Source organism: Carassius auratus, chromosome 44 (assembly GCF_003368295.1).
Source record: "Carassius auratus strain Wakin chromosome 44, ASM336829v1, whole genome shotgun sequence".
Lineage (NCBI taxonomy): Eukaryota > Metazoa > Chordata > Actinopteri > Cypriniformes > Cyprinidae > Carassius > Carassius auratus.
This window is the reverse complement of record NC_039286.1, coordinates 9,695,599-9,717,963: the sequence shown is the minus strand read 5'-3', so window position 1 is coordinate 9,717,963 and position 22,365 is coordinate 9,695,599. Positions and strand designations below refer to the sequence as shown.

Genomic DNA, 22,365 nt, shown 5'->3' with positions numbered 1-22,365 from the left:
GGAAAAAAAGTAAATCATATCATCAAATGACCCCTTTAAACTGCTTAACCCTCAGCCTATAAACCCATTGGGCAAATAACTCTGACCAACTTAATGACAGAAACAGACAAGGAAGTGTTAGAGTTAGTCTTCAGGTTAAAAGTGAACAAGCAGGTTTAAAGTAACTCCCAAAGCATTTAAATTACGCAGAAATTTCACTTGTGATTGTGCAAGAAACATCAAAGATAGTCACTAAATCATAAATAATCACAAACCTAATTTAGTTATAGTTGCATATATGAAACCCATATATTGCATGGATAAAAACAGTTGTTTTTCACTGTAGATCTGAATTAAATATTTAGCCTAAGTCAGCTTTATCAATGCCCCGAATCTTCTGTATATGATTTTTAGCAACCAAAGAATTACTAAAATTATGTGTTCTGAAATAGCTGATTTTTAACACTTGGATTTCCTTGGAATTAAATAATTTTAAGATTAAATGCATGTTACATTTTATTTATAATGCTCTATAAAACCTATATTTCTTAAGTTCTTTTGTAGAAACAGTAGACAAAGGACAAAAAAAAAATAGAATAATTAAACAAATGTCAGTTTAGAGTAACAGGAATTTTAAGAACATTTGTTGTTAACTAAAGGAAAAATGCTTGGGGTATTAGATTACAGCTGGCAAACCAGAAGAATACCACACAGCCCCACAGATACTCTAAAGCACACCAGGAGTGATGTTCACAAATGGAATGAAAGACTACAATTCATTAGTGTAACAAACTCTGATGGGATTGTACAAGTATTCAGCACTGACCTGTTGTATCTCTGCCATGCTTGTTAAAGCAAATGTAGTACATAATCCTGTATCTGAGGCAAAATTACTAAAATATTGTCAATGCAACAGTGCATATAATATTTTTCTTATTCCGGTTGATTGGACACTGATCGGAACCACCTGATAATAATCTCCTTTGATTCGATATGTCTCTCAATGTGACGCTCAAATTAACAGATCGCATTTTAATGATGCAGAATACTCGCACGCATGCTCAGTTATCATTATAAAAATATGGGATTTGTTTTCATTGTTATACTGATGACAGTCAACCATATATTTCAACAAGGCCAGATGAAACTTCTAAGTGTGTTAAAGATGTAAATTATTGGATTGGATGACCAATAATTATTTCTATTAAATTCGGATAAGATAGAGATATTACTTATTAGACCTCTAGACATGGACTATTGTAATGCACTGATAGGTGGTTGTCCTGCATCTTCAATAAACAAGCTACAGGTAGTTCAAAATGCAGCTGTATTAAAAATATTATATGTGTATATATACAGTGCTTTAAGTGGCCCAAAAGAGGTGCTTGTACTCTATTATAGCGATTTTTTTATTTTATTTTTTTTGATGACTCCCCTCATCCCCTGAGGTAACAACAACTATATTGAAGGGGTTTCATGTACAGCAGTCAACAGGTGACCTTAATAATAAATCCTTTCATTAGTTTGTGGATTTGCTTGAGCTAGAAAGAACTACTGGAAATAATATGTGCAAAAGGATTTTGAAAAAATACCCTTAGAAAGAGCTACTGCATTACTTGATTAGCTTGCGTCTGACATCCAGTGATTTGTATTTTTACCGTGCGGAGTGTACGTGTTTCACACACCCTCTCCGGTCAAGTTGAGTTGTTGACACTGACAGCGGAAAAAGCGACTCATGCGCTTTTCACTTGTAAAACTCAAGGGTGTACGGGTGATGTAGTCAAGGAAGCGTGCATTGTGAAGGGTGCTCTGAAAAGTGGCAGCGCAGGCAAAGGATTAAAACCTCTATTAAAACAGATGTCCAAATGAAGTACCGGTACGCTAAAAGCAGGTTCTGGGCGCACAGAGAGGGGTTAGCAGTACGCTCAAGAGCTATATTTGGAAGTGGCAGTACTCAGTACCGGTGCATACCGGCCCACTTAAAGCACTGACTCAAATGATTCACGAACCTGCTGCAAACTTCTAAACTTCCAAACTTTCCGCTCTGAACTCCATAACTGACTCAAATGATTCGCGAACCTGCTCCGAACTCCCGAACTGACTCAAATGATTCGCAAACCCGCTCCGAACTCCATAACTGACTCAAATGATTCGCGATCCCGCTCCGAACTCCCAAACTGGTTCAAATGATTCACGCTCCATCTTTTTGGAAGTGAGGGGGACAGAAATTACACACATACACACAGACACACACAGACACACACACACACACACACACACACACACACACACACATATATATATATATGTACAGCAAAAGTACAGCAAAAGCAGTAATATTGGGAAATATGTATACTATTTAAAATAACTGTTTTCTGTCTGAATATATTTTAAATGTAATGTATTCCTGTGATCAAAGGTGAATTTTCAGCATCATTCCTCCAGTCTTCAGTATCACATTAATCAGAAATCATTCTTAATATACTGAATTGCTGATTATCAATATTTAAAATAGATGAGAAATTTTTTTCAGCATTCTTTGATGAACAGAAGGATTTATGTGAAATAAAAAGCTTTTGCAACATTACACTATCATTCAAAAGCTTAGTCAGAATGTATATGTTTTTTTGTTTTTTGCAAAGGATTCATTAAATTGATCAAAATACATCATTTTACAAGATATTTCTATTTCAGATAAATGCTGTTCTTCTGAACTTTCTATTCATCAAAGAAACCTGAAAAAATTCTACTCAGCTGTTTTCAACATTATCATAATATGAGTTTTTCTTTTTTTATCTTTTTCTTTTCTTTTTTTAACAGCAAATCAGTATATCAAAATTATTTCTGAAGGATTGTGTGACTGGAGTAATGATGCAAAAAAAAATCAGCTTTGAATTCTCAATAAATTACATTTTGAAATGTATTACAATTAGAACATTTTAAATCTAAAATATTTAGATATTATAAACTGACTGAAGTAAAACAATAACATAACATATTCGTTAAATAACATAACAATTCAGGAACACCTTATTTAAAGTTTAACTGCAAGTTGCATTTAATATCAGTCAGTTGGGGGCAGTTAATCTAAAAGTTCAGTAAGTTTTACTAAATAATTTACCAAATAAAAGAAAAAAGAAAAATCAAGTGAAGTACTTTTCATTTCTACAGTATTTGAGTGTATTTATTTTATAGTAAAATATGCAATGGTGCTTGTAAAGCAAGGTCACAGAATACAACTTCAGCAGCCCCTACTGTTTAAAACATGTATCTTGATTTGTTTAAAGTCTCAATCAACTTGAATCATCACATATTTGCACATATTTTCAACCAACTCAGAGCACATCCCTATTACTCTCATAATTAGCATAGGGAAACTGTAAACCAGAGATGTCCAAACTCAGCATGGGTGTTTGCAATCCTTGTAGCCTGTGATGTTGTGGAGTCCTTTTCACATGTCTCTGTAGTTGGAAGTGGTGAACTGTGCTTCAATTTTATTTTTGTATTGGCGTATTGTGGTCTCGATGGTTTTGCTTATAATCATCTCCATTACTGGAATTAAAGGCAGAGGTTCGAGCATTGAGAGCCATGCAAAAAATAGTTTTAATCAGCAGTTTCTGATTTGGGTAGGTTCTGATCGTTTTGGTCTGTACAATGTCTTCGATGCACTTTCTTATGAAGTACGTGACAGTGTCTGTGTAAACACCAATGTTGTCTTTGTATGCAGCCCAGAACATATCCAAGTCGACGTAATCAAATCAGACCTGTAACATAGAATTCGACTGGTATGACCAAAGCTGAATTGTCCCGAGGGGCAGGTGTTTCGGGTGTTCCCTAACTTCTGCTTGTAAGCAGTAAAGAGCAGAATGGAAGAGTGATCTGATTTGCCTAGAAGTGGGCAGGGGAGGGACAGTGGGGGGTAACATTGATCCAGAATCCATTTTCCACATGTGTTGCATGATCGTTGATGTAAGAATTTTGGTGCAATCCTCAAAAAAAAGATCGGCATTCATTTTATTGAAATCCCCGGTAATAAATGAAACATCAGGGTGTGCGGTCTCCTGTTTGCATAAATTCTTATACAGTTCCTCGAGTGCTGCATCTGTGTCAGCTTGAGGGGGGATGTAAACAGCTGATCCGTTGATCATGACGCATACACCTCCTCTTTTGTTTTTCCTTGAGAGATCTTTTATTCTATCTGTGCGATGCACAGAGACATACACCTCTTGAGACATCCAGGTTTCTGTGAGGCAAATAATGGAGCAATCCCTGATCTCACGCTGGAAAGAAATCCAAGCTCTCAGTTCAAAGAGTTTATTGTCCAGGGACTGGACATTAGACAGTAGTATACTTGGAAGTGGTGGTCGGTTTGCAAGGCATCTTAATCTGACGAGGACACCAGCTCTTTTTCCTATCCTCCAGCTCCGTTTTCAACGTCACGGTCAGGCGGCCCAAACAAGGAGCTCTGCAGTGTTGTTTGTAACAACGTGTCAGTGATTAGGAATTTAGGTAACACTTTAGAATAAGGTTCCATTAGTTAATGTTAGTTAATGTATTAATTACCATGAACAAACAATGAATAATACATTTATTACTGTATTTATTCATCTTCGTTAATTTTAGTTAACGAAAATACAGTTATTCATTGTTAGTTCATGGTAATTCACAGTGCATTAACTAATGTTAACAAGCACAACTTTTGATTTAAATAATGCATTAGTAAATGTTGAAATTAACATGAACTAAGACGTATAAATGCTGTAGAAGGATTGTGATAAGTGAGATACAAAATGTGCAGAGTGCTGGGTCGCTAGGACTAGAATTGAGAACCCCTGATCTACATCCAAATACTACAAAGTGAGCTTTGCTAAGCAAATGTTATTATAATGGCAATTTCTCACTAAAAATAACATTAAAAGTGGAAAAAAAGATTATCAGAAGCATTTGCACAAACAGACCACCAATCGAAACTTTCAGCCGCCATCTTTATTTTTTAACTCATCTATCATGGAATGGCACGCACAGGATTGTGGTATTTCAAAGTCAGCGAAGGAAAGCATCTATGCTGCCATCAATTGATCAGATTATGGCATCTCAGGAGACAGGAAGTAAAGCTAACTTTGGATTTGGACGTGCCTTTATGCCTCACTACTATGGAATGCTACTATGGAATCCTCCGAAGGCAGCATATTTCACCTTTGGGACACAGCCATACACAAGGGATAACAAGTTTAACAAGACACTAAGCTAATCATGGGTGAAAACTACAAACTGACTACAGACATGGAATGGGAAACACTTCAACATAAAAGTCCAGGGATAATCAGACATTTCAGATTCTTCTGTAAAGCAGCTCTAAAAGACACTGTCACTATTGGGCACCAGTCAGTTCAGTGTTGGTTCAGATCAGTTGAATAATGGTATAAAGTTCACCAGTTTTGAAACAACTTCTATTCAGCTTAGCTCTACAGAAGACAGCAATTGTGTTATTCAGCTGAAGTTTAATGTTGCTTCAATTCAGTTGGATAGGACTGTCTATGTTGCAGGATGTGATTCAACTCTAAAGCAGGTCTACAGAAGACAATAGTGTCATCATTCAACTTAGTGCAGTTTTACAAGTTTTGTTTTCATATGATAGTGTCAGTGCATTGACAGCAATCATATTACTGAGTATTAAGTGTCCAGTAGACCCCAACTAAGAAAGTCAAAGTTAGCAGCAAGGAACCTCGTCTCGTTCCAGTCTTTGCTTAGAATCTGCTGAGGCCTTATCTGATTGATGTGGTCTTTGCTGAAATGGATGGATTGTTGTGGTCACTTAAAAGCCTAAGATAATTATGTAAAATGTAACTTCTCATGTGTAATGCATTAGCCCCAACAAGCACTAGGGTTTGTAGACTAAGCTAGATTTTAATTGTTGTAAGATATAAGGCCAACACTAATAGATGGCAACAGCAAAATACTAAAATATCCAAAAATATAGTACTTATTTTCTCTTTTTTTTATGGCTATAACAAAGATATCATGTGCAACAAATGGGAAAGTGTTGAATAAACAAAACTTGAGGATAGTGAGTCCAGAATACACTGTGGCAGAGTAGGAAACCCATTATAGATTATATCCAGGGTGCTGGTCCCACACATGGGTCAGTGTCTATTGTATATACTTATTCATATTCCTTAAATGTTATAATAATAATAATTGCTTACATTTATATATAGCTTTTCTGTGCACTCAAAGAACTTTACATAGAAGGAGGGAATCTCTTCAACCACCACCAGTGTGCAGCATCCACCTGGATGATGTGACGGCAGCCATATTGTGCCAGAAAACCCACAACACACCAGCCTATTGGTGGAGAGGAGACCTCGGTTTAACTTCTCACCTGTAAGACGGCTTTTTGTCAGTTTAGTGTCCACATCACTACCCTGGGGTGATAGGAACCACACAGACCACAGGGTGAGCACTAAAACCTCTTCCAGCAAGCTAATTTTCCCAGGAGGTCTTCCATCCAGGTACTGACCAGGTTTAACCTTGCTTAGTGGGCAACCAGTTTTGAGCTTTTAAATAATGTATTGTTAATTCTACAATAGCCTATTGAAAAATACAATCATTTAAATTAGTTAAGTTGTTTATTTGCTTCACATAGGCACTGTATTTTTATTATTAAATATATCTCTCTTATCTCTTATTAAAATAATGCTTATAAATGTGTCTGGAGCAGCCCCCGCCATTCTTTCAAATCGACTCTCTGCCAAGAGACCCGCCCTCCTCTGTCTCTGATTGGCCGTGAACCTGAAACAAACCAATCAATCCAACGATGGCAGCGAGTATTACCCAATCAGGAGCTGAATAGGACGAGTCTTCACAGAATGTCGGTGGGATGATTTGCATGAAAATCCGGGACAAACCCCGCCTCGTATTGATTGAAAATGGGGCGCGCTATTTTATTCTGAAGTACGTGTCGATTCCGTATTTTAAGGGACGGGTGGCAATCCTAGTTTAGAGACGCACAGAGGTACGTTAGCCAAACTCTCTCTCTCTATGTCTCTCTCGCTCTCTTTCTAATAACTTAATTAATAACTGCATTAGAATGCTATCAATGGCTCAAGCCTCAGTTACCAGCTTTAAAACGACGTTTTGGTACTAACAAAAAAGGCATTGGATGAGATGTGGAAGAAATATACCTACTCAGAATAGCAAAATTTTTATTTTGGTTTAAAGTTTCACAAAGAATACTTTTATGCTCTTCAAGGCTACATTTATTTAATCAAATATTATTACAATTTACAATAACTGATTTAAATTTTACACCTTAATCATTACCCCCTTCTTCACATGATCCTCCAGAAATCATTCTGATATGCTGATTTGATGCTCAGGAAATATATCTTATTATCAATGTTGAAAACATTGCTTAATATTTTTGTGAAAACCCTGATCTTGTTTTTTTTAGTATTCTTTAATGAATAGAAAGTAGTATTTATGTGTATAATGTATATAATTAGCATAATTTAGCTTCATTTAAATTTAGCAAATATTCCTGGCAAAGCTCATTTTTGGATTGGGGCAAATAACATTTCTGATAACTTCAAATAATTAATTTGTTTCACATTAAAACATCTGTGAGCAAAATAAAACTCAAACTCAAAAGTACACGTAAAAGAGTTTATTAATTTTTCATCACTCTGAGATGTGTTGCTTCATCTCAAGAGTTGTTATGCTGGTTGTTCTTGTTTGAAATCTCACTTGGACTGGGTCATAGACTGGGTGGAGGAGATCACTTTGCCGTCCTTCACCTCCTCTACAATGGTGACCACTTTGCGTTTAGTTGAGGATGAGGATGAGGATGAGGACTGTGTGGTTTGAATACTTCTGAGGATGGGGGAAAAACATACATTTATAGACTACTCAGAATCTTAATCTCACAAATCAGGACGTAAATGTCTGGATATTAATGTCTCACCCAGAAGCCTCTCCATCCATCAGTCTTCTGTACTCTGCAATCTCCATCTCCAGTCTGGTCTTGATGTCCAGAAGCATCTGATACTCTTGCCGTTGACGCTCCAGATCACCACGAAGCTGTCCCAGCTGCTGCTCCATGTTGGTCACTTTGATTTGGTAACTGTTTAACATGGAGGAGTAGCGGGCCTGTGTGTCTGCCAAAGTGCCTTCCAGTGACGCTTTCTGTTGAGGGGGAAGTCATTATTTTAAAGCCTGTGTAATGTATCATAACAGCAAAAACAAGATTGACCTGGTGACCTACTTACCATGCTGAGCTGTGATTGTAGTTCAATTTCAAGACCCTGGAGTGTGCGTTTGAGCTCTGTGATCTCTGTTTTGGTTGACTGAAGGATTTCTGTGCTCACAGTGACTTCTTTGTGGAGGTTTTCGGTCTATAAGAGACAATTCACAGGAAGGCAGTCAGATAAGTAATTTAGTTTTTATTTGGTTTTGGTATTTTAAGACAAATGAATGTTGTTTTACCTTATTGGTGAACCAGGCCTCAAGATCTCTGCGGTTCTTGGCAGCAACAGCCTCGTATTGTTCACGGATTTCAGCCATGATCTTTGTCAGGTCTTCCTGTGGTGCTGCATCTACCTCTACATTGACTTGTCCGCTCATCTGGGAGCGAGCTGCCAAGAGTTCCTAAAGATGCAATAACAACCACTGAGCATTTGCCTCATCAGGAAGAATAACGGTTTATTAAAGACTATCAATCAACCTCCAACTTACCTCCTCGTGGTTCTTCTTGAGGAAGATCAGCTCTTCTTTTAGACCCTCAATCTGCATTTCCAGATCAGATCTGGCCATTGTCAGCTCATCCAGCACCCTCCTCAGGCCAGCAATGTCTGCCTCTACAGACTGCCTCATGCTCAGCTCATTCTCATATCTGCACATCAATCAAACCCTTAAGTAAGCACTTACGTCCATTTAAGATGTTTATATTTTGCTTTTTTCTTAGTTATATGGACTAACTTGACCCTGAAGTCATCTGTGGCCAGTTTGGTGTTGTCAATGCTGAGATAGATGCCTCCATTAACACAAGTGGCATCCTGGATCTTCAGGAAACAATAACATTTATAAATTCAGACATCTCTTCAGAATTATTTGAGTTTAGTGGTATCTCTTATTTATCCTAATTGCATCCATCTCCATGTTTATTTCCAAAAATTAAATGGTTATCTTGTACAAAAATCACTTATATATTCATTCTAAACTATTCAACTGCATAGTATCTGCTGCTTTATTTTTAGCACATTATTCATATGAAGATAAAATAGCAAAAAGATATATAAGTACAGCTACAAATACTGGTTAAATGTTTCTTTCTGACAATAACACATACTTTGTTCTGGAGGTCACTGATCGTAGCATAATAGGCACTGTAGTCACGAGCAGAGGGGGATGTCTTGCTCTCCATGAACTGCCGGATATTTAGATCAAGATCAGCATTGGCCTTCTCCAGGGAGCGCACCTTCTCCAGGTAGGAGGCCAGACGGTCATTGAGGTTTTGCATGGTGGCTTTCTCATTTGCGGACACATCGAAAGCATCAGACTGGTTGAAGCCAGCACCGCCACCGAAACTAGCACCACCCCCAAAACCAGAACCACTTCCGTAGCCGCCACCGCCACCGCCTCCAGCAGAGTAGGAATGAGAAGCAGAGGAGCTTGAGATACGTGTCCCATATCCTCCAGCTCCCCCGTGCATGCTTCCTGCATACTTAATAGACTCACGACTGCCTCCACCACAAACTCTGGGCAAGTGGTATCCTCCCTGGGATCCGCCAGAGGACATTTGACTGCGAGCGTATGAAACAGACATGATTGTAGAGGAGGCTTGTTGTTCTGTTCTCTGACTGGAGAAAATGAGAAGTGAGGAACAGGTGGCCCGTGATCCTTTTATTTGGTATAAATGAGGGAGGGAACGTTGATTATCCAAGGAGGTGGAGTGAGAAACCACTGCCTCACTCTCCAAACACAAAGCAAACAAACACTGTAACACACATTCACATAGCATTCAGCCAACTGTATGGTTTGTATATGACTCAGTACCAAAACAGTATGCATAAGTTTTTGATTTGCACAGCATTGCTTATCATCTAATAGCTTATTTCAGAGACCTTTTGTACACGTAAATTTCACCTTTTTGATGTGTAGAGGTTTTAAAATGAAAAATTATAAGAAAGCTGTACTGAAAATATAGAATATATAAAAACTATAAAGTGGGAGTGTCTGTCCTCAGGGTGCAAATATTGAGACAAACCTCCCTCCAAAAAATACAAGCTGCAGCAAAGCAAAGGTTACTGTGTCATACAAACAAGAGAATAGAACATTTCACAACTATTTATTTAAAAATATACATTATCATATGTACGTACAAGAATATATAATAGAATGTTTAATATATTTATTATATTAAATAATAATATTAATTTTACAAGCACTCAAAATCCCATTTATTTATTAATCTCAAGTCATGCCTTTTTTTGGGGATGAAACCATTCTTTACACTATACTTGTATCCACCTTATTTTGCAATGTGGAAGTAGATACAATGATGTATTTCCTTATAATGTGTTAATCTTCCGTTTCTCTAGCCGGTAGGTAAGGAGCTAAGGAGCAATTTTTGGATGCAATTATTCATTTTACAGTAGTATTCAGAATGTTTTCCATTTGTTCCATGAATTTTTGAAGAAAAAAAATATTATAATAATTTACCATTATTTACCTAGCACTGCTAAAATATAATTTTCAGTGGGGGAAAAAAATCTAAACAAACTGATGCCTAAATTGTGTGTTTTTGTGTGTGCATATATAAGGAGAAAGAAGTAATATGAGATATGTAAAAAATATTTGTGTAAAAACAGTATATTTAATGGTAACACTGAATAATTCCAAACAACTACACAAAGTATCCAAAATTACTACACCATTTTAAATTTCATATAAAATGACATGGAATGTAGACTCATGCTCCTCCTCAAAGCATTCAGCAAGATCTAATTTAAGTAAATTCAACTTCAGCATCATCATGACCATCAGAATTTGATCCATTATGTGCATCTTAAATTGGAAATATAGAATTTAACCGTGTACAATAAAGAGCTAGTGTCATTCTTGAGAATGGCAAGGACTAAGGGATCTTCACTGTGGAACTGTATTGCTGTAATACGGAGTCAGAGACGTTCAGATCCATATGCAGTAGTTTATTAAAGAATGGTCAGACAGGCAGAAATCAGGAACAGCATCAAGTGTGTCAAGGGATATCCAGAAACAGCAACAATACCAGGCAGAGGTCGGGGCAGGCGGCAGAGAATCACAGGCAGTATAAAAAATCCAAAGTCAGACACGGGAGGAACAAACACAAGTAGAAACGATTGACAGACTGGGCTATAACAAGACTTCGCACTTATTGAGAGTCCAAACACAGTTTATATAGGGGAGTGGTAATGGGGAACACCTGGTGGTTATTAGCCCTAAGCATGGGATTATGGGAAATGGAGTTGGGAATGGAAATACAAGAATGCCAGAGAGTCTTGAGTGGAGTGCCCTCCATTGTAGTTCATGGGCACTCCAGCTGATGATTGTGATATAGATCTGATCTGGAGCCCTTCCCGGGCTTAACTGGGGAACAGGGGCCCTTCCTGGGCCTAACATGGGAAATCGGACCCCTTCCTGGACCTAACATGGGGAACAGGAGGCCGCCGTGGGCTGAACTCGGGAACAGGAGGCAGCTGTGGGCTTAACTCGGGAACAGGAGGCAGCCGTGGGCTTAACTCGGGGACCGGAGGCCGCCGTGGGCCTAACATGACTCGGGAAGATCAACAGGGATCTGACATGACTCGGGAAGATCAAAGGGGACCTGACAAGACCCTGGAAGATTAATGGGGACCTTACTTGACCCTGGAAGTTCAACGGGGCCCTGACTTGACCCTGAAAGATCAACAGGGACCTGACTTGACTCTGGAAGATCAACTGTGGTGGCCATCTTGTACAGAGGTGCTGGGCTGGTGGAAATCTTGTGCAGTGGTGCCCAGCTGGCGGCCATCTCATGCAGTGACTTTGGGGCTTTTAAGTCCTCTGCCTCTCCTACAGTGAAAGGAGAACCACATGACAAGAGTGCATAGTCCATAATGTATCTTAAACTACAGATTAATTCCCCAGGTAACTGTGATTTAATGGGTTCTCTGAGTCCAAAACGGAATAAGTCCTTATCTCATCGTAAAGTGGTACTTGATCTGACAACTCACAGAACCGGTGAAAATACTCCTCAATAGATAGGCCTCCTTGATGAAGACATAATAGCTGGTCTACAGGGTCCATGGTTAAGCTGGATAGATGAATCGCTGACATAGAGGTGGGAACAGATATCTTGATAACGAGAGGATACCGTTCTGCTGGATCCTGGTATGGCAAAGTCTTCTGTAATATGGAGTCAGAGACGTTCGAATCCATAAACAGTAGTTTTTTAAAGAATGGTCGGACAGAAAGAAATCAGGAACAGCATCAAGTGTGTCAAGGGATATCCAGAAATATCAACAATACCAGGCAGAGGGCGGGGCAGGCGGCAGAGAATCACAGGTAGTATAAACAATCCAAAGTCAGACACGAGAGGAACAAACACAAGGAGAAACGCTCGGAAATTGACAGACTGGGCTATTACAAGACTTCGCACTTGTTGAAAGTCCAAAAAAAAAGTTTATATAGGGGAGTGGTAATGGGGAGCACCTGGTGGTTATTAGCCCTAAACACAGGATTATGGGAAATGAAATACAAGAATGCCAGAGAGTCTTAAGTGGTGTGCCCTCTATTGGAGTTCATGGGCACTCCAGCTGATGATCGTGACAATTGCCTTGTGTAACATTATTTTATCGCCTGAGGCATAAGTGTGGTCTGTCTATGGCTGTACTTCAGCCATCACTGTACTGAAGGAACAGCTGCAATGTCTTCATTCGTGCAGTCTCATGGTCACCTCGCTCATCTTCTGCAAAACACAACACTGAAGTCAGTCAGATGCTCAGGAGAAAATTATAAATTCTCCACCCCCTATTTACAAAAAATAGTCAAATATTTTGTACATGGCACCATGGTGTTCCAGTCCCAGTAAAGTGGTCCTTCTATTCAATACAGTCACAGTACCTGGCTTTCAGGGATAGTTTACCCAAAAATGTTCATCATTTACTCAACCTCGAGTTGTTCTAAACCTGTATAAATTTCTTTGTTCTGCTGAACACAAAGGAGGATATTTGGAATAATGTTAATATAGAAACTATTCTTGGATCCTATTCACTACCATAAAAAACACTTAAATGAGCTGTGTTTAACCAAGTCTCTGCCTTTCCCACACAGAAAAACCTCATTGACAGCAAACAATCTGGCTTTAGACTGGCAAGAGTGGAATCTAAATCGTCAATACTTATCTTGCTTGATCTATCCGCTGCTTTGACATGATTAACCACCAGATCCTCCTATCAGCCCTACTGACAAAGGGCATGTCAGGAACCCCATTCCTGGGATGGTTTGAGTCTTACCTATCAGATAGGTCTTTTAATGTATCTTGGAGAGTTGATGTGTCCAAGTCACAACATCTAAGTACTGGGGTGCCTCAGGGCTCAGTTCTTGGGCCACTTCTCTTCTCTCTCTACATGGCATCATTATGTTCTCTCATTAAGAAACATGGCTTTTCATACCACTGCTATACTGATGACACTCAACTCTATCTCTCATTCCATCCTGATGATCCGATGGTAGCTGCTTGCATCTCAGCATGTATAACAAACATTACTTGCTGGATGAAGGACCATCACCTTCAACTCCACCTTGCCAAGGAAGAACTGCTTATGGTTCCAGCAAGCCAATCGTTTCATCACAATTCACCATTAAATTAGGCACGTCAACCATAACTTCTTCAAAAGTAGCCAGAAACCTTGGAGTTATGATTGATTATCAGCTAACTTTCTCAGACCATTGCTAATACTGTCCAGTCCTGCAGATTTGCTTTATACAACATTAAGAAGATCATGCCCTTTCTTTCGGAACATGCTGCATAACTCCTTGTTCAAGCTCTTGTTCTGTCCAGGCTGGACTATTGCAATGCTCTCTTGGCAGGTTTTCCAGCCAGTTCTATCAAGCCTTTACAATTAATCCAGAATGCGACAGCAAGATTAATTTTAAATGACCCGAAAAGAATACACGTCACACCTACCAATAGCTGCTCGCATTAAAATTCCAGTCATTGATGTTTGCATACAAACCACCATTAGCTCTGCACCCCTTTACCTAAATTCATTACTTCTGACGTATGTGCCCTCTAGAAGCTTGCATTCTGCAAGTGAACGTTGCTTGATTGTGCCATCCCAAAGAAGCACAAATTCACTTTTACTCCTGGTGGAATGACCTGCCCAACTCAATCCGAGCAGCTGAGTCCTTAGCCATCTTCAAGAATCTGCTTAAAACACATATTTTCCATCTTTATTAGACCCTCTAACTAAAAAAAACTAAAAAATACTATTAGCGGAAGAGCTTTACCGGATATCTGACACATTATGTTTCTAAAATAGCGGCGCCCACACTTATGTGAAAAATAAGGTGGATAGAGTATAAAGACGAGCCCAAATGTTGTTCCCATGGCAACAAGAACAAAGTGCAAAACCAAATACTAACAACCAGAACAAAAGGGAATCACTTAGCGCAGGCATTAAGACAGTAAATCTTGATCGCCTGATATGAGATCAAGACAGCCCTTGAATAATTGATCTTTAGCTGATAGCAAGGAGTGTTTTAAAGTGAATAAATAAAAGTTGGATATGAAACACCTTGTTCCATAAAAACTGAGCAGGAGTTAACTCTTTATTATTTGTTATGTTGCTTGCTGCATGAATAATAATAATATTTATTCCCAAAGAATAAGCTGAATTGCTTCATTTAAAACTCAAGCAACTGGATCTTGTCTAGTTCAGTTATTTTATGAAAAGGTTTTGAAATGAGGGTGAGAAATCTTGAAGTCCATTGCCTAAGTTGGTCTGCATGGCTTTCTGCTCCCAATCGTCTGCTCCACCCATTCTGGCTCACATTATTTAAGTTTATATGCCTAAAAGCACAGTTTCACGCTTCGCTGCAGGACTTTTCATATTTTACAAAAACTCACTTACTGTAAACAAGTAAAGTGTTTATAATAGACCTTGCTTGTGTCCCTATGCAGGGGTAACATCATTCGGATAGTAAGAATTCATATGTACAGCTATAACCAATTGAGAAATGTGTATGAAGAGACTCACCTGGGAATAATTATATTGAACTCGATAGTAAAGTGAAGCACATTGCTGTTCAAAAGTTTGGGATTGGTACGTTTTTATTTTGGTTTAAAGTTTCTGAAAGAAGACTTTTATACTCTCCAAGGCTACATTTGTTTAATCAAATATTGTAACAATTTACAATAACTGATTTCCATTTTACACGTTAGTCATTACCCCTTCAGTGTCACATGATCCTCCAGAAATCATTCTGAAATGCTGATTTGATGCTCAGGAAATATTTCTTATTATCATTGTTGAAAACGTTGCTTAATATTTTTGTGAAAACTGTGATCTTGTTTTTTTTTTCAGTATTCTTTAATGAGTAGTATTTATGTGTATTATGTGTTTAATTTGTCTAATTTAGCTTCATTAGCTTCATTTCAATTTAGCAAATATTCCTGGCGAAGCTAATTTTTGTAATGGGGCAAATAATGTTTCTGATGACTTCAAATTATTAATTTGTTTCACATCAAAACATCTGTGAGCAAAATAAAACTCAAACACAAAAGTACACGTAAACCAGTTTATTCATTTTTCATCACTCTGAGTTGTGTTGCTTCATCTCAAGAGTTGTTATGCTGGTTGTTCTTGTTTGAAATCTCACTTGGAATGGGTCATAGCCTGGGTGGAGGAGATCACTTTGCCATCCTTCACCTCCTCTACAATGGTGACCACTTTGCGTGTAGTTGAGGATGAGGATGAGGATTGTGAGGTTTGAATACTTCTGAGGATGGGGGAAAAACATAAATTTATAGACTACTCCGAATCTTAATCTCACAAATCAGGACGGAAATGTCTGGATATTAATGTCTCACCCAGAAGCCTCTCCATCCAGAAGTCTTCTGTACTCTGCAATCTCCATCTCCAGTCTGGTCTTGATGTCCAGAAGCATCTGATACTCTTGCCGTTGACGCTCCAGATCACCACGAAGCTGTCCCAGCTGCTGCTCCATGCTGGTCACCTGCATTTGGAAGCCGCTTAACATGGAGGAGTAGCGGGCCTGTGTGTCTGCCAAAGTGCCTTCCAGTGACGCTTTCTGTTGAGGGGGAAGTCATTATTTTAGAGGCTGTGTGATGTATCATAACAGCAAAAACAAGATTGACCTGGTGACCTACTTACCATGCTGAGCTGTGATTGTAGTTCAATTTCAAGACCCTGGAGTGTGCGTTTGAGCTCTGTGATCTCTGTTTTGGATGTCTGTAAAGTTTCTGTGCTTACAGCGACTTCTTTGTGGAGGTTTTCGGTCTGTGAGAGACAATCAACAGGAAAGCAGTCAAATAAGTCGTTTAGTTTTGATTTGGTTTTGGTTTCTTAAGACAAACAAATGTAATTTTACCTTAGTGTTGAACCAGGCCTCAAGATCTCTGCGGTTCTTGGCAGCAACAGCCTCGTATTGTTCACGGATTTCAGCCATGATCTTTGTCAGGTCTTCCTGTGGGGCTGCATCTACCTCTACATTGACTTGTCCGCTCATCTGGGAGCGAGCTGCCAAGAGTTCCTAAAGATGCAATAACAACCACTGAGCATTTCCCTCATCAGGAAGAATAACGGTTTATTAAAGACTATCAATCAACCTCCAACTTACCTCCTCGTGGTTCTTCTTGAGGAAGATCAGCTCTTCTTTTAGACCCTCAATCTGCATTTCCAGGTCAGATCTGGCCATTGTCAGCTCATCCAGCACCCTCCTCAGACCAGCAATGTCTGCCTCTACAGACTGCCTCATGCTCAGCTCATTCTCATATCTGCACATCAATCAAACCCTTAAGTAAGCACTTAGGTCCATTTAAGATGTTTATATTTTGCTTTTCTCTTAGTTATATGGACTTACTTGACCCTGAAGTCATCTGCGGCCAGCTTGGCGTTGTCAATGCTGAGATAGATGCCTCCATTAACACGAGTGGCATCCTGGATCTTCAGGAAACAATAACATTTGTAAATTCAGACATCTCTTGGGAATTATTTGAGTTTAGTGGTATCTCTTATTTGTCCTAATTGCATACATCTCCATGTTTATTTCCAAAAATTAAATGGTTCTTGTACAAAAATCATTCTACAAAACTGCATAGTATCTGCTGCTTTATTTTTAGCACATTATTCATATGAAGATTAGTTAACAAAAAGATATATAAGTACAGCTACAAATACTGGTTAAATGTTTCTTTCTGACAATAACACATACTTTGTTCTGGAGGTCACTGATCGTAGCATAATAGGCACTGTAGTCACGAGCAGAGGGGGATGTCTTGCTCTCCATGAACTGCCGGATCTTCAGCTCAAGATCAGCATTGGCCTTCTCAAGAGAGCGCACCTTCTCCAGGTAGGAGGCCAGACGGTCATTGAGGTTTTGCATGGTGGCTTTCTCATTTGCGGACACATCGAATGAATCAGACTGGTTGAAGCCAGCACCGCCACCGAAACCAGCACCGAAACCAGCACCGCCACCGAAACCAGAACCACTTCCGTAGCCACCACCGCCTCCAGCAGAGTAGGAACGAGAAGCAGAGGAGCTTGAGATACGTGTCCCATATCCTCCAGCTCCCCCGTGCATGCTGCCTGCATACTTATTAGACATACGGCTGCCTCCACCACCAAGGGACAAGCGGGATCCTCCCATGGATCCTCCAGAGGACATTTGACTGCGAGCGTATGAAACAGACATGATTGTAGAGGAGGCTTGTTGTTCTGTTCTCTGACTGGAGAGAGTGAGAAGTGAGGAACAGATGACCCGTGATCCTTTTATTTGGATAAATGAGGGAGGGAACGTTAGTTGTCCAAGAAGGTGGAGTGAGAAACCACTGCCTCACTCTCCCAACACAAAGCAAACAAATACTGACACACACATTCACACAGCATTTTTTATTTTTTTTTGTATATGACTCAGTACCAAAACAGTATGCATACGTTTTTGATTTGCACAGCATTGCTTTTGGTATAAATAGCTTATTTCAGAGAACTTTTGTGCACTTAAATTGAACCTTTTTGGTGTTTAGTGGTTTTAAAATGATGAATTATAAGATAACTCTATTGAAAATATAGTATATATAAGAACTAGAAAGTAGGAGTGTCTGTCCTCAGGGTGCAAATACTGAGACAAACCCAAAAAAAACAAGCTGCAGCAATGCCAAGGTTACAGTGTCATACAAACAAAAGAATAGAACATTTCACAACTATTTATTTGAAAATATGCATAATCATATGTACGCACCAGAATATAGAATAGAATGTTTAATATCTTTATTATATTAAATAATAATAATAATTTTACAAGCATTCAAAATCCCAGTTGTTTATTAATCTCAAGTCATGCCTTTTGTGTGGATGAAATCATTCTTTACGCTATGCCTGTGTAGAGTATAGAGACAAGCCCAAAAATTGTTGCCATGGTGACAAGAACAAAGTACAAAAACAAATACTAACAAACAGAACAAAAGGGAATCACATTTAGCACAGGCGTTAACACACTAAAACTTGATCGCCCGATAAGAGAACAAGACGGCCCTTTAATAACTAACCTTTAGCTGATATCAGGGAGTGTTTTATAGGGAAGAAATAAAAGTTGGATATGAAACACCAAACTGTAGAGACTAAGTGTACTTTTTTATTAATGTTGCTTGATGCATGAATAATAATACTTTTTATTCCCAAAGAAAAAGCTGAATTGCTTCATTTAAAACTCTGTAAAGCAACTGGATTTGTTTAGTTCAGTTGTTTTATGAAAAGGTTTTGAAATGAGGGTGAGAGATCTTGAAGTGCATTGCCTAAGTTGGTCTGCATGACTTTCTGCTCCCAATCGTCTGCTCCACCCATTCTGGCTCACATTATTTAAGTTTATATGCCAAAAACCACAGTTTCACGCTTCACTGCAAGACTATTTATATTTTACAAAGACTCACTTACTGTAAACAAGTAAAGGGTTTATAATAGACTGTGCTTGTGTCCCTATGCAGGGGTAACATCACTCAGTTAGTAAGAATTCATATGTGCAGCTATAACCAATCGAGAAATGTGGATGAGGAGACTCGCCTGGTGACCAATTTTTAAGCAGTCAAAAAGTGTGGTCCTCTTTCTTAAGTTTTAGGTGCTTAGAGTAAATAAAGTACAGGGAAGTCTCAGAGAAAAGGTCTAACCTGGATGCTACATTGTTTTATGTTAGGCTAACACATTAACACAATTCTAGCATAGCAAATAGAGGAGTGTGACACAAAGTCTAACGCCTGAGCTAAAACAAATAAACTAAAGCCTAACGCCTGCTTCATATTAAGTACAACGCTAATTATGTGCATAATAACACCTCAGTAATTTGTCATTCCTCTCTGAATTATTCAAAGCCGGTTGTGTGCAGCTGGTAAATAGGACTTATCTCTTTGTAGTTGTTCTTTACAATTAAATATTTATGCAAACATAATTTAGTTACAATCATACAATCATAATGCAAAGGAAAAACAACATGGAAATTTCATTCAGTGTTGTGTTTTGAAAATGTTGTGGATGGTTGTAATATATTGCACTTTGTGAGTCATATATTTGGATTGTTAATGCAATAAAAATATGCAAAATCTTCTTGTATTGCATTAATTAAATAATCCAAATATGACTCACATAGTCAAACAACAAAGAAATATGTTTATAGTTTTGTATCTCTCTTTTCAGCAATAGTTTTTTGTTGTTGTTGATGTTTCCTCTTAACAAAGGCATGCATTTTGAATGCGTTTGAATCAATGTGTCTTTCTTTGACTTCATTTTCATTGCAGTGCTATTGTGCTGGGCCTTACAGGGAATGTGACACTTTTGTGAACCTGCACCAGGTAAGCATTTGAGGACAACAGGCGTGTCAATCAATACAAATAGCAGCTTAGGTAACATCTAGAGACCAACAAGGTGACAGATTCCTTCATTCTTCTCCCCCAGGGCTTGACAAGTATACGCAAGTATGAAGGAAACTGTTCTGGCAGTGCCCTCCACCCTCCTATCAGTCACTTCTGATTCTTTTCAAAAATTCATAAGTGATCTTGAGCAATTCTTTTGTTATTTATGTGAGATAAATTACATGTTCATTTAGGTACTGTTTTGAAAGAACATGTGTTCAAACTAATTGGTCAAATTGTGCTGATCTTTGATTCAAGTAGAATACAATATATTTTTGCTGTCAGTTTTATCAGTTTCTATAGCATAATTTTTTTTTTTTTTAAGGTTTAAGATATATATTTTACTATATTAGTATACATACGTAGATGTGGACATAGAGATCTGCTAAAAACTTGTGGTTTATTTGACATGCTTGTAATAAACTTTTCTAAAAGGATTGTACATGCAGATTTAATGACCTCACATAAAGTACATAAATATAGACAGTAAAAAAATATATTTTTTAAGATTACTGGAGTAAGTTTTATGAGGAAATACCGTTTCAGTCTTTCAACTTCAAATGCCATGTCTTTATTTGCACAATTTACTAGCAGTTTCTAAGTGATTTGTTTCTGAAACATTTCTTTGTTTATTTAGGAATATCAAAGACCAAAAGGTGATTTAAAATGGTTGAAAAACTGTGTGGAATTTTCGATAAGCCACCTTAACTATACATTTTCATCACACATTATGGCTTAAAATCCTTGTTGAGACGTTTGTTTCAGTGTTATTTGTCTAGTATGTCAGAATGTTCTGAGGCACTGAAGACAAATTTCATGAATGTGCAAACAAAGGCTTGTAAAGGCCCATCACGTAATCATCTGCTCACCCTCAACCAATGAGAATCTTCCCCTTTCACCTGATCCTTCTGACTGCGCTGGGAGTTTTAAAGAGGTTTTGTTTTTATGTGGTTTTAAGAAATTTATGGCATTTCTGAAAAGGAAACTGTATGCATGACTGTCAAGACGTCCATTAACACTTGTGCTCGCAAGAATCCACCATATCATTAACCAAAGAGGGGATTTGGGTGTGTTGCATTGACAAAGTGTGCTTTCCGTAATCTTAAATTAAGTCTTGGATGTTTCAACAAGTACTAAGATGTTTTTTTCTTTCCCCATGACGTCTGAGTTTAGGGGGGAAAAATACTCTGGATTGCTTGATTTTTATTCTTAAGTTTAAAGAGCTTTTCATCTGTAACCTATTACGTAAGTCTTAAAGCATTGAGAGGACAGGGCCTTTTGAGAAGAGGTTTCAGTTTGCTTTATTTTTATTGGAGCAGCCAAGCCCCACCCCACTCCACCCACTGAAGCTCACATTACTGCATCTGGAGTTTAACCCTTGCTGCATATTTCCACCTCAAGAGTACTGATATTTAACATACTGATAATGACCAAGGTTGTGACCCTGTGTTGGTGTAAACAGTTAAATTCATCATTCAGAACCAAATTACCATGATGCTAATAAACAAGATATTACAAGATTAGTTTACCAAGCAGTGTTAACTTTGACAGCAAATTCGGGTTTAGTTTCAGTCATAGTTTTTTTGACTAAAATGCCATTTAGTTTTAGTGATATTTTAGTCACTTTCTGAATTGTGTCGTTTTTGTGGACTAAATATCATACGATTGTAGTTAACTCAAATCTAATAGGTTTGGTCACAGTGTAATGCATTTATTAAACATTTCTCTGAAATATATTCCTGGAGAAAAGATCTATTAACCTGGTAATATGAATGATATTGAAGTTTGAACATGCAATATAGACAAATATTTAACTGCTGTGACACACAACATGCCTTTATATTAAATTAAAACCTACTTATTATTAACAGAGAGTGATTTTATTTCTTTCTTTTGTTGCTTGATTAAGGCCCAATCCCAATTCTACCCCTTAGCCCTTCCCCTTTCCCTTACCCCTCCGTTTCGTGCATTCACGTGAAGGGGTAGGGGTGTCTCAATTCTTTTTTGGTTGGAGGGGAAGGGGGAAGGGGAAGGGCCAGATAGCCCTTCAAACGAAGATTTTTCGGGACCACACTTCAAACGAAGGAGTATGAATTATCTCGGCAACATGGCTGGTACAGTAAACAAAAATACACATAAATGTAAGCTTTTTTTGGCATAAATAAAGATTTTAACGGAAAGTAATCATTTCTTTTATGTTAGATGCAATTGTGAGTTCATATTAA

At 38.2% G+C, this 22,365-nt stretch overlaps 2 protein-coding genes and 1 long non-coding RNA gene across 4 annotated transcripts; 1 reads left to right on the top strand and 2 right to left on the bottom strand.

Annotated features, from left to right (window-relative positions):
* Positions 1 to 6,906: 6,906 nt before the first annotated feature.
* Positions 6,907 to 20,578, top strand: LOC113062425 (uncharacterized). Its single transcript, XR_003278529.1, has 3 exons — positions 6,907 to 6,994; positions 20,027 to 20,080; positions 20,184 to 20,578. It is a non-coding gene; the product is annotated as an uncharacterized LOC113062425 (long non-coding RNA).
* Positions 7,631 to 9,860, bottom strand: LOC113062421 (keratin, type I cytoskeletal 13). 2 transcript variants are annotated; one of them, XM_026232261.1, is made up of 7 exons: positions 9,326 to 9,860; positions 8,956 to 9,038; positions 8,713 to 8,869; positions 8,464 to 8,625; positions 8,247 to 8,372; positions 7,943 to 8,163; positions 7,631 to 7,848 (listed from the first exon to the last, which is right to left on the bottom strand). In XM_026232261.1, the coding sequence occupies exons 1-7, from the start codon at positions 9,800 to 9,802 to the stop codon at positions 7,722 to 7,724; spliced, it is 1,353 nt and encodes a 450-aa protein (XP_026088046.1). In that variant the 5' UTR covers positions 9,803 to 9,860; the 3' UTR covers positions 7,631 to 7,721. The 2 variants fall into 2 exon arrangements, with proteins under 2 accessions (XP_026088046.1, XP_026088045.1); XM_026232260.1 differs by having other exon boundaries at positions 7,631 to 7,851; positions 9,326 to 9,859.
* Positions 15,785 to 17,992, bottom strand: LOC113062422 (keratin, type I cytoskeletal 13). The gene is made up of 7 exons (XM_026232262.1): positions 17,455 to 17,992; positions 17,104 to 17,186; positions 16,861 to 17,017; positions 16,612 to 16,773; positions 16,395 to 16,520; positions 16,091 to 16,311; positions 15,785 to 15,999 (listed from the first exon to the last, which is right to left on the bottom strand). The coding sequence occupies exons 1-7, from the start codon at positions 17,932 to 17,934 to the stop codon at positions 15,876 to 15,878; spliced, it is 1,353 nt and encodes a 450-aa protein (XP_026088047.1). The 5' UTR covers positions 17,935 to 17,992; the 3' UTR covers positions 15,785 to 15,875.
* Positions 20,579 to 22,365: the final 1,787 nt, after the last annotated feature.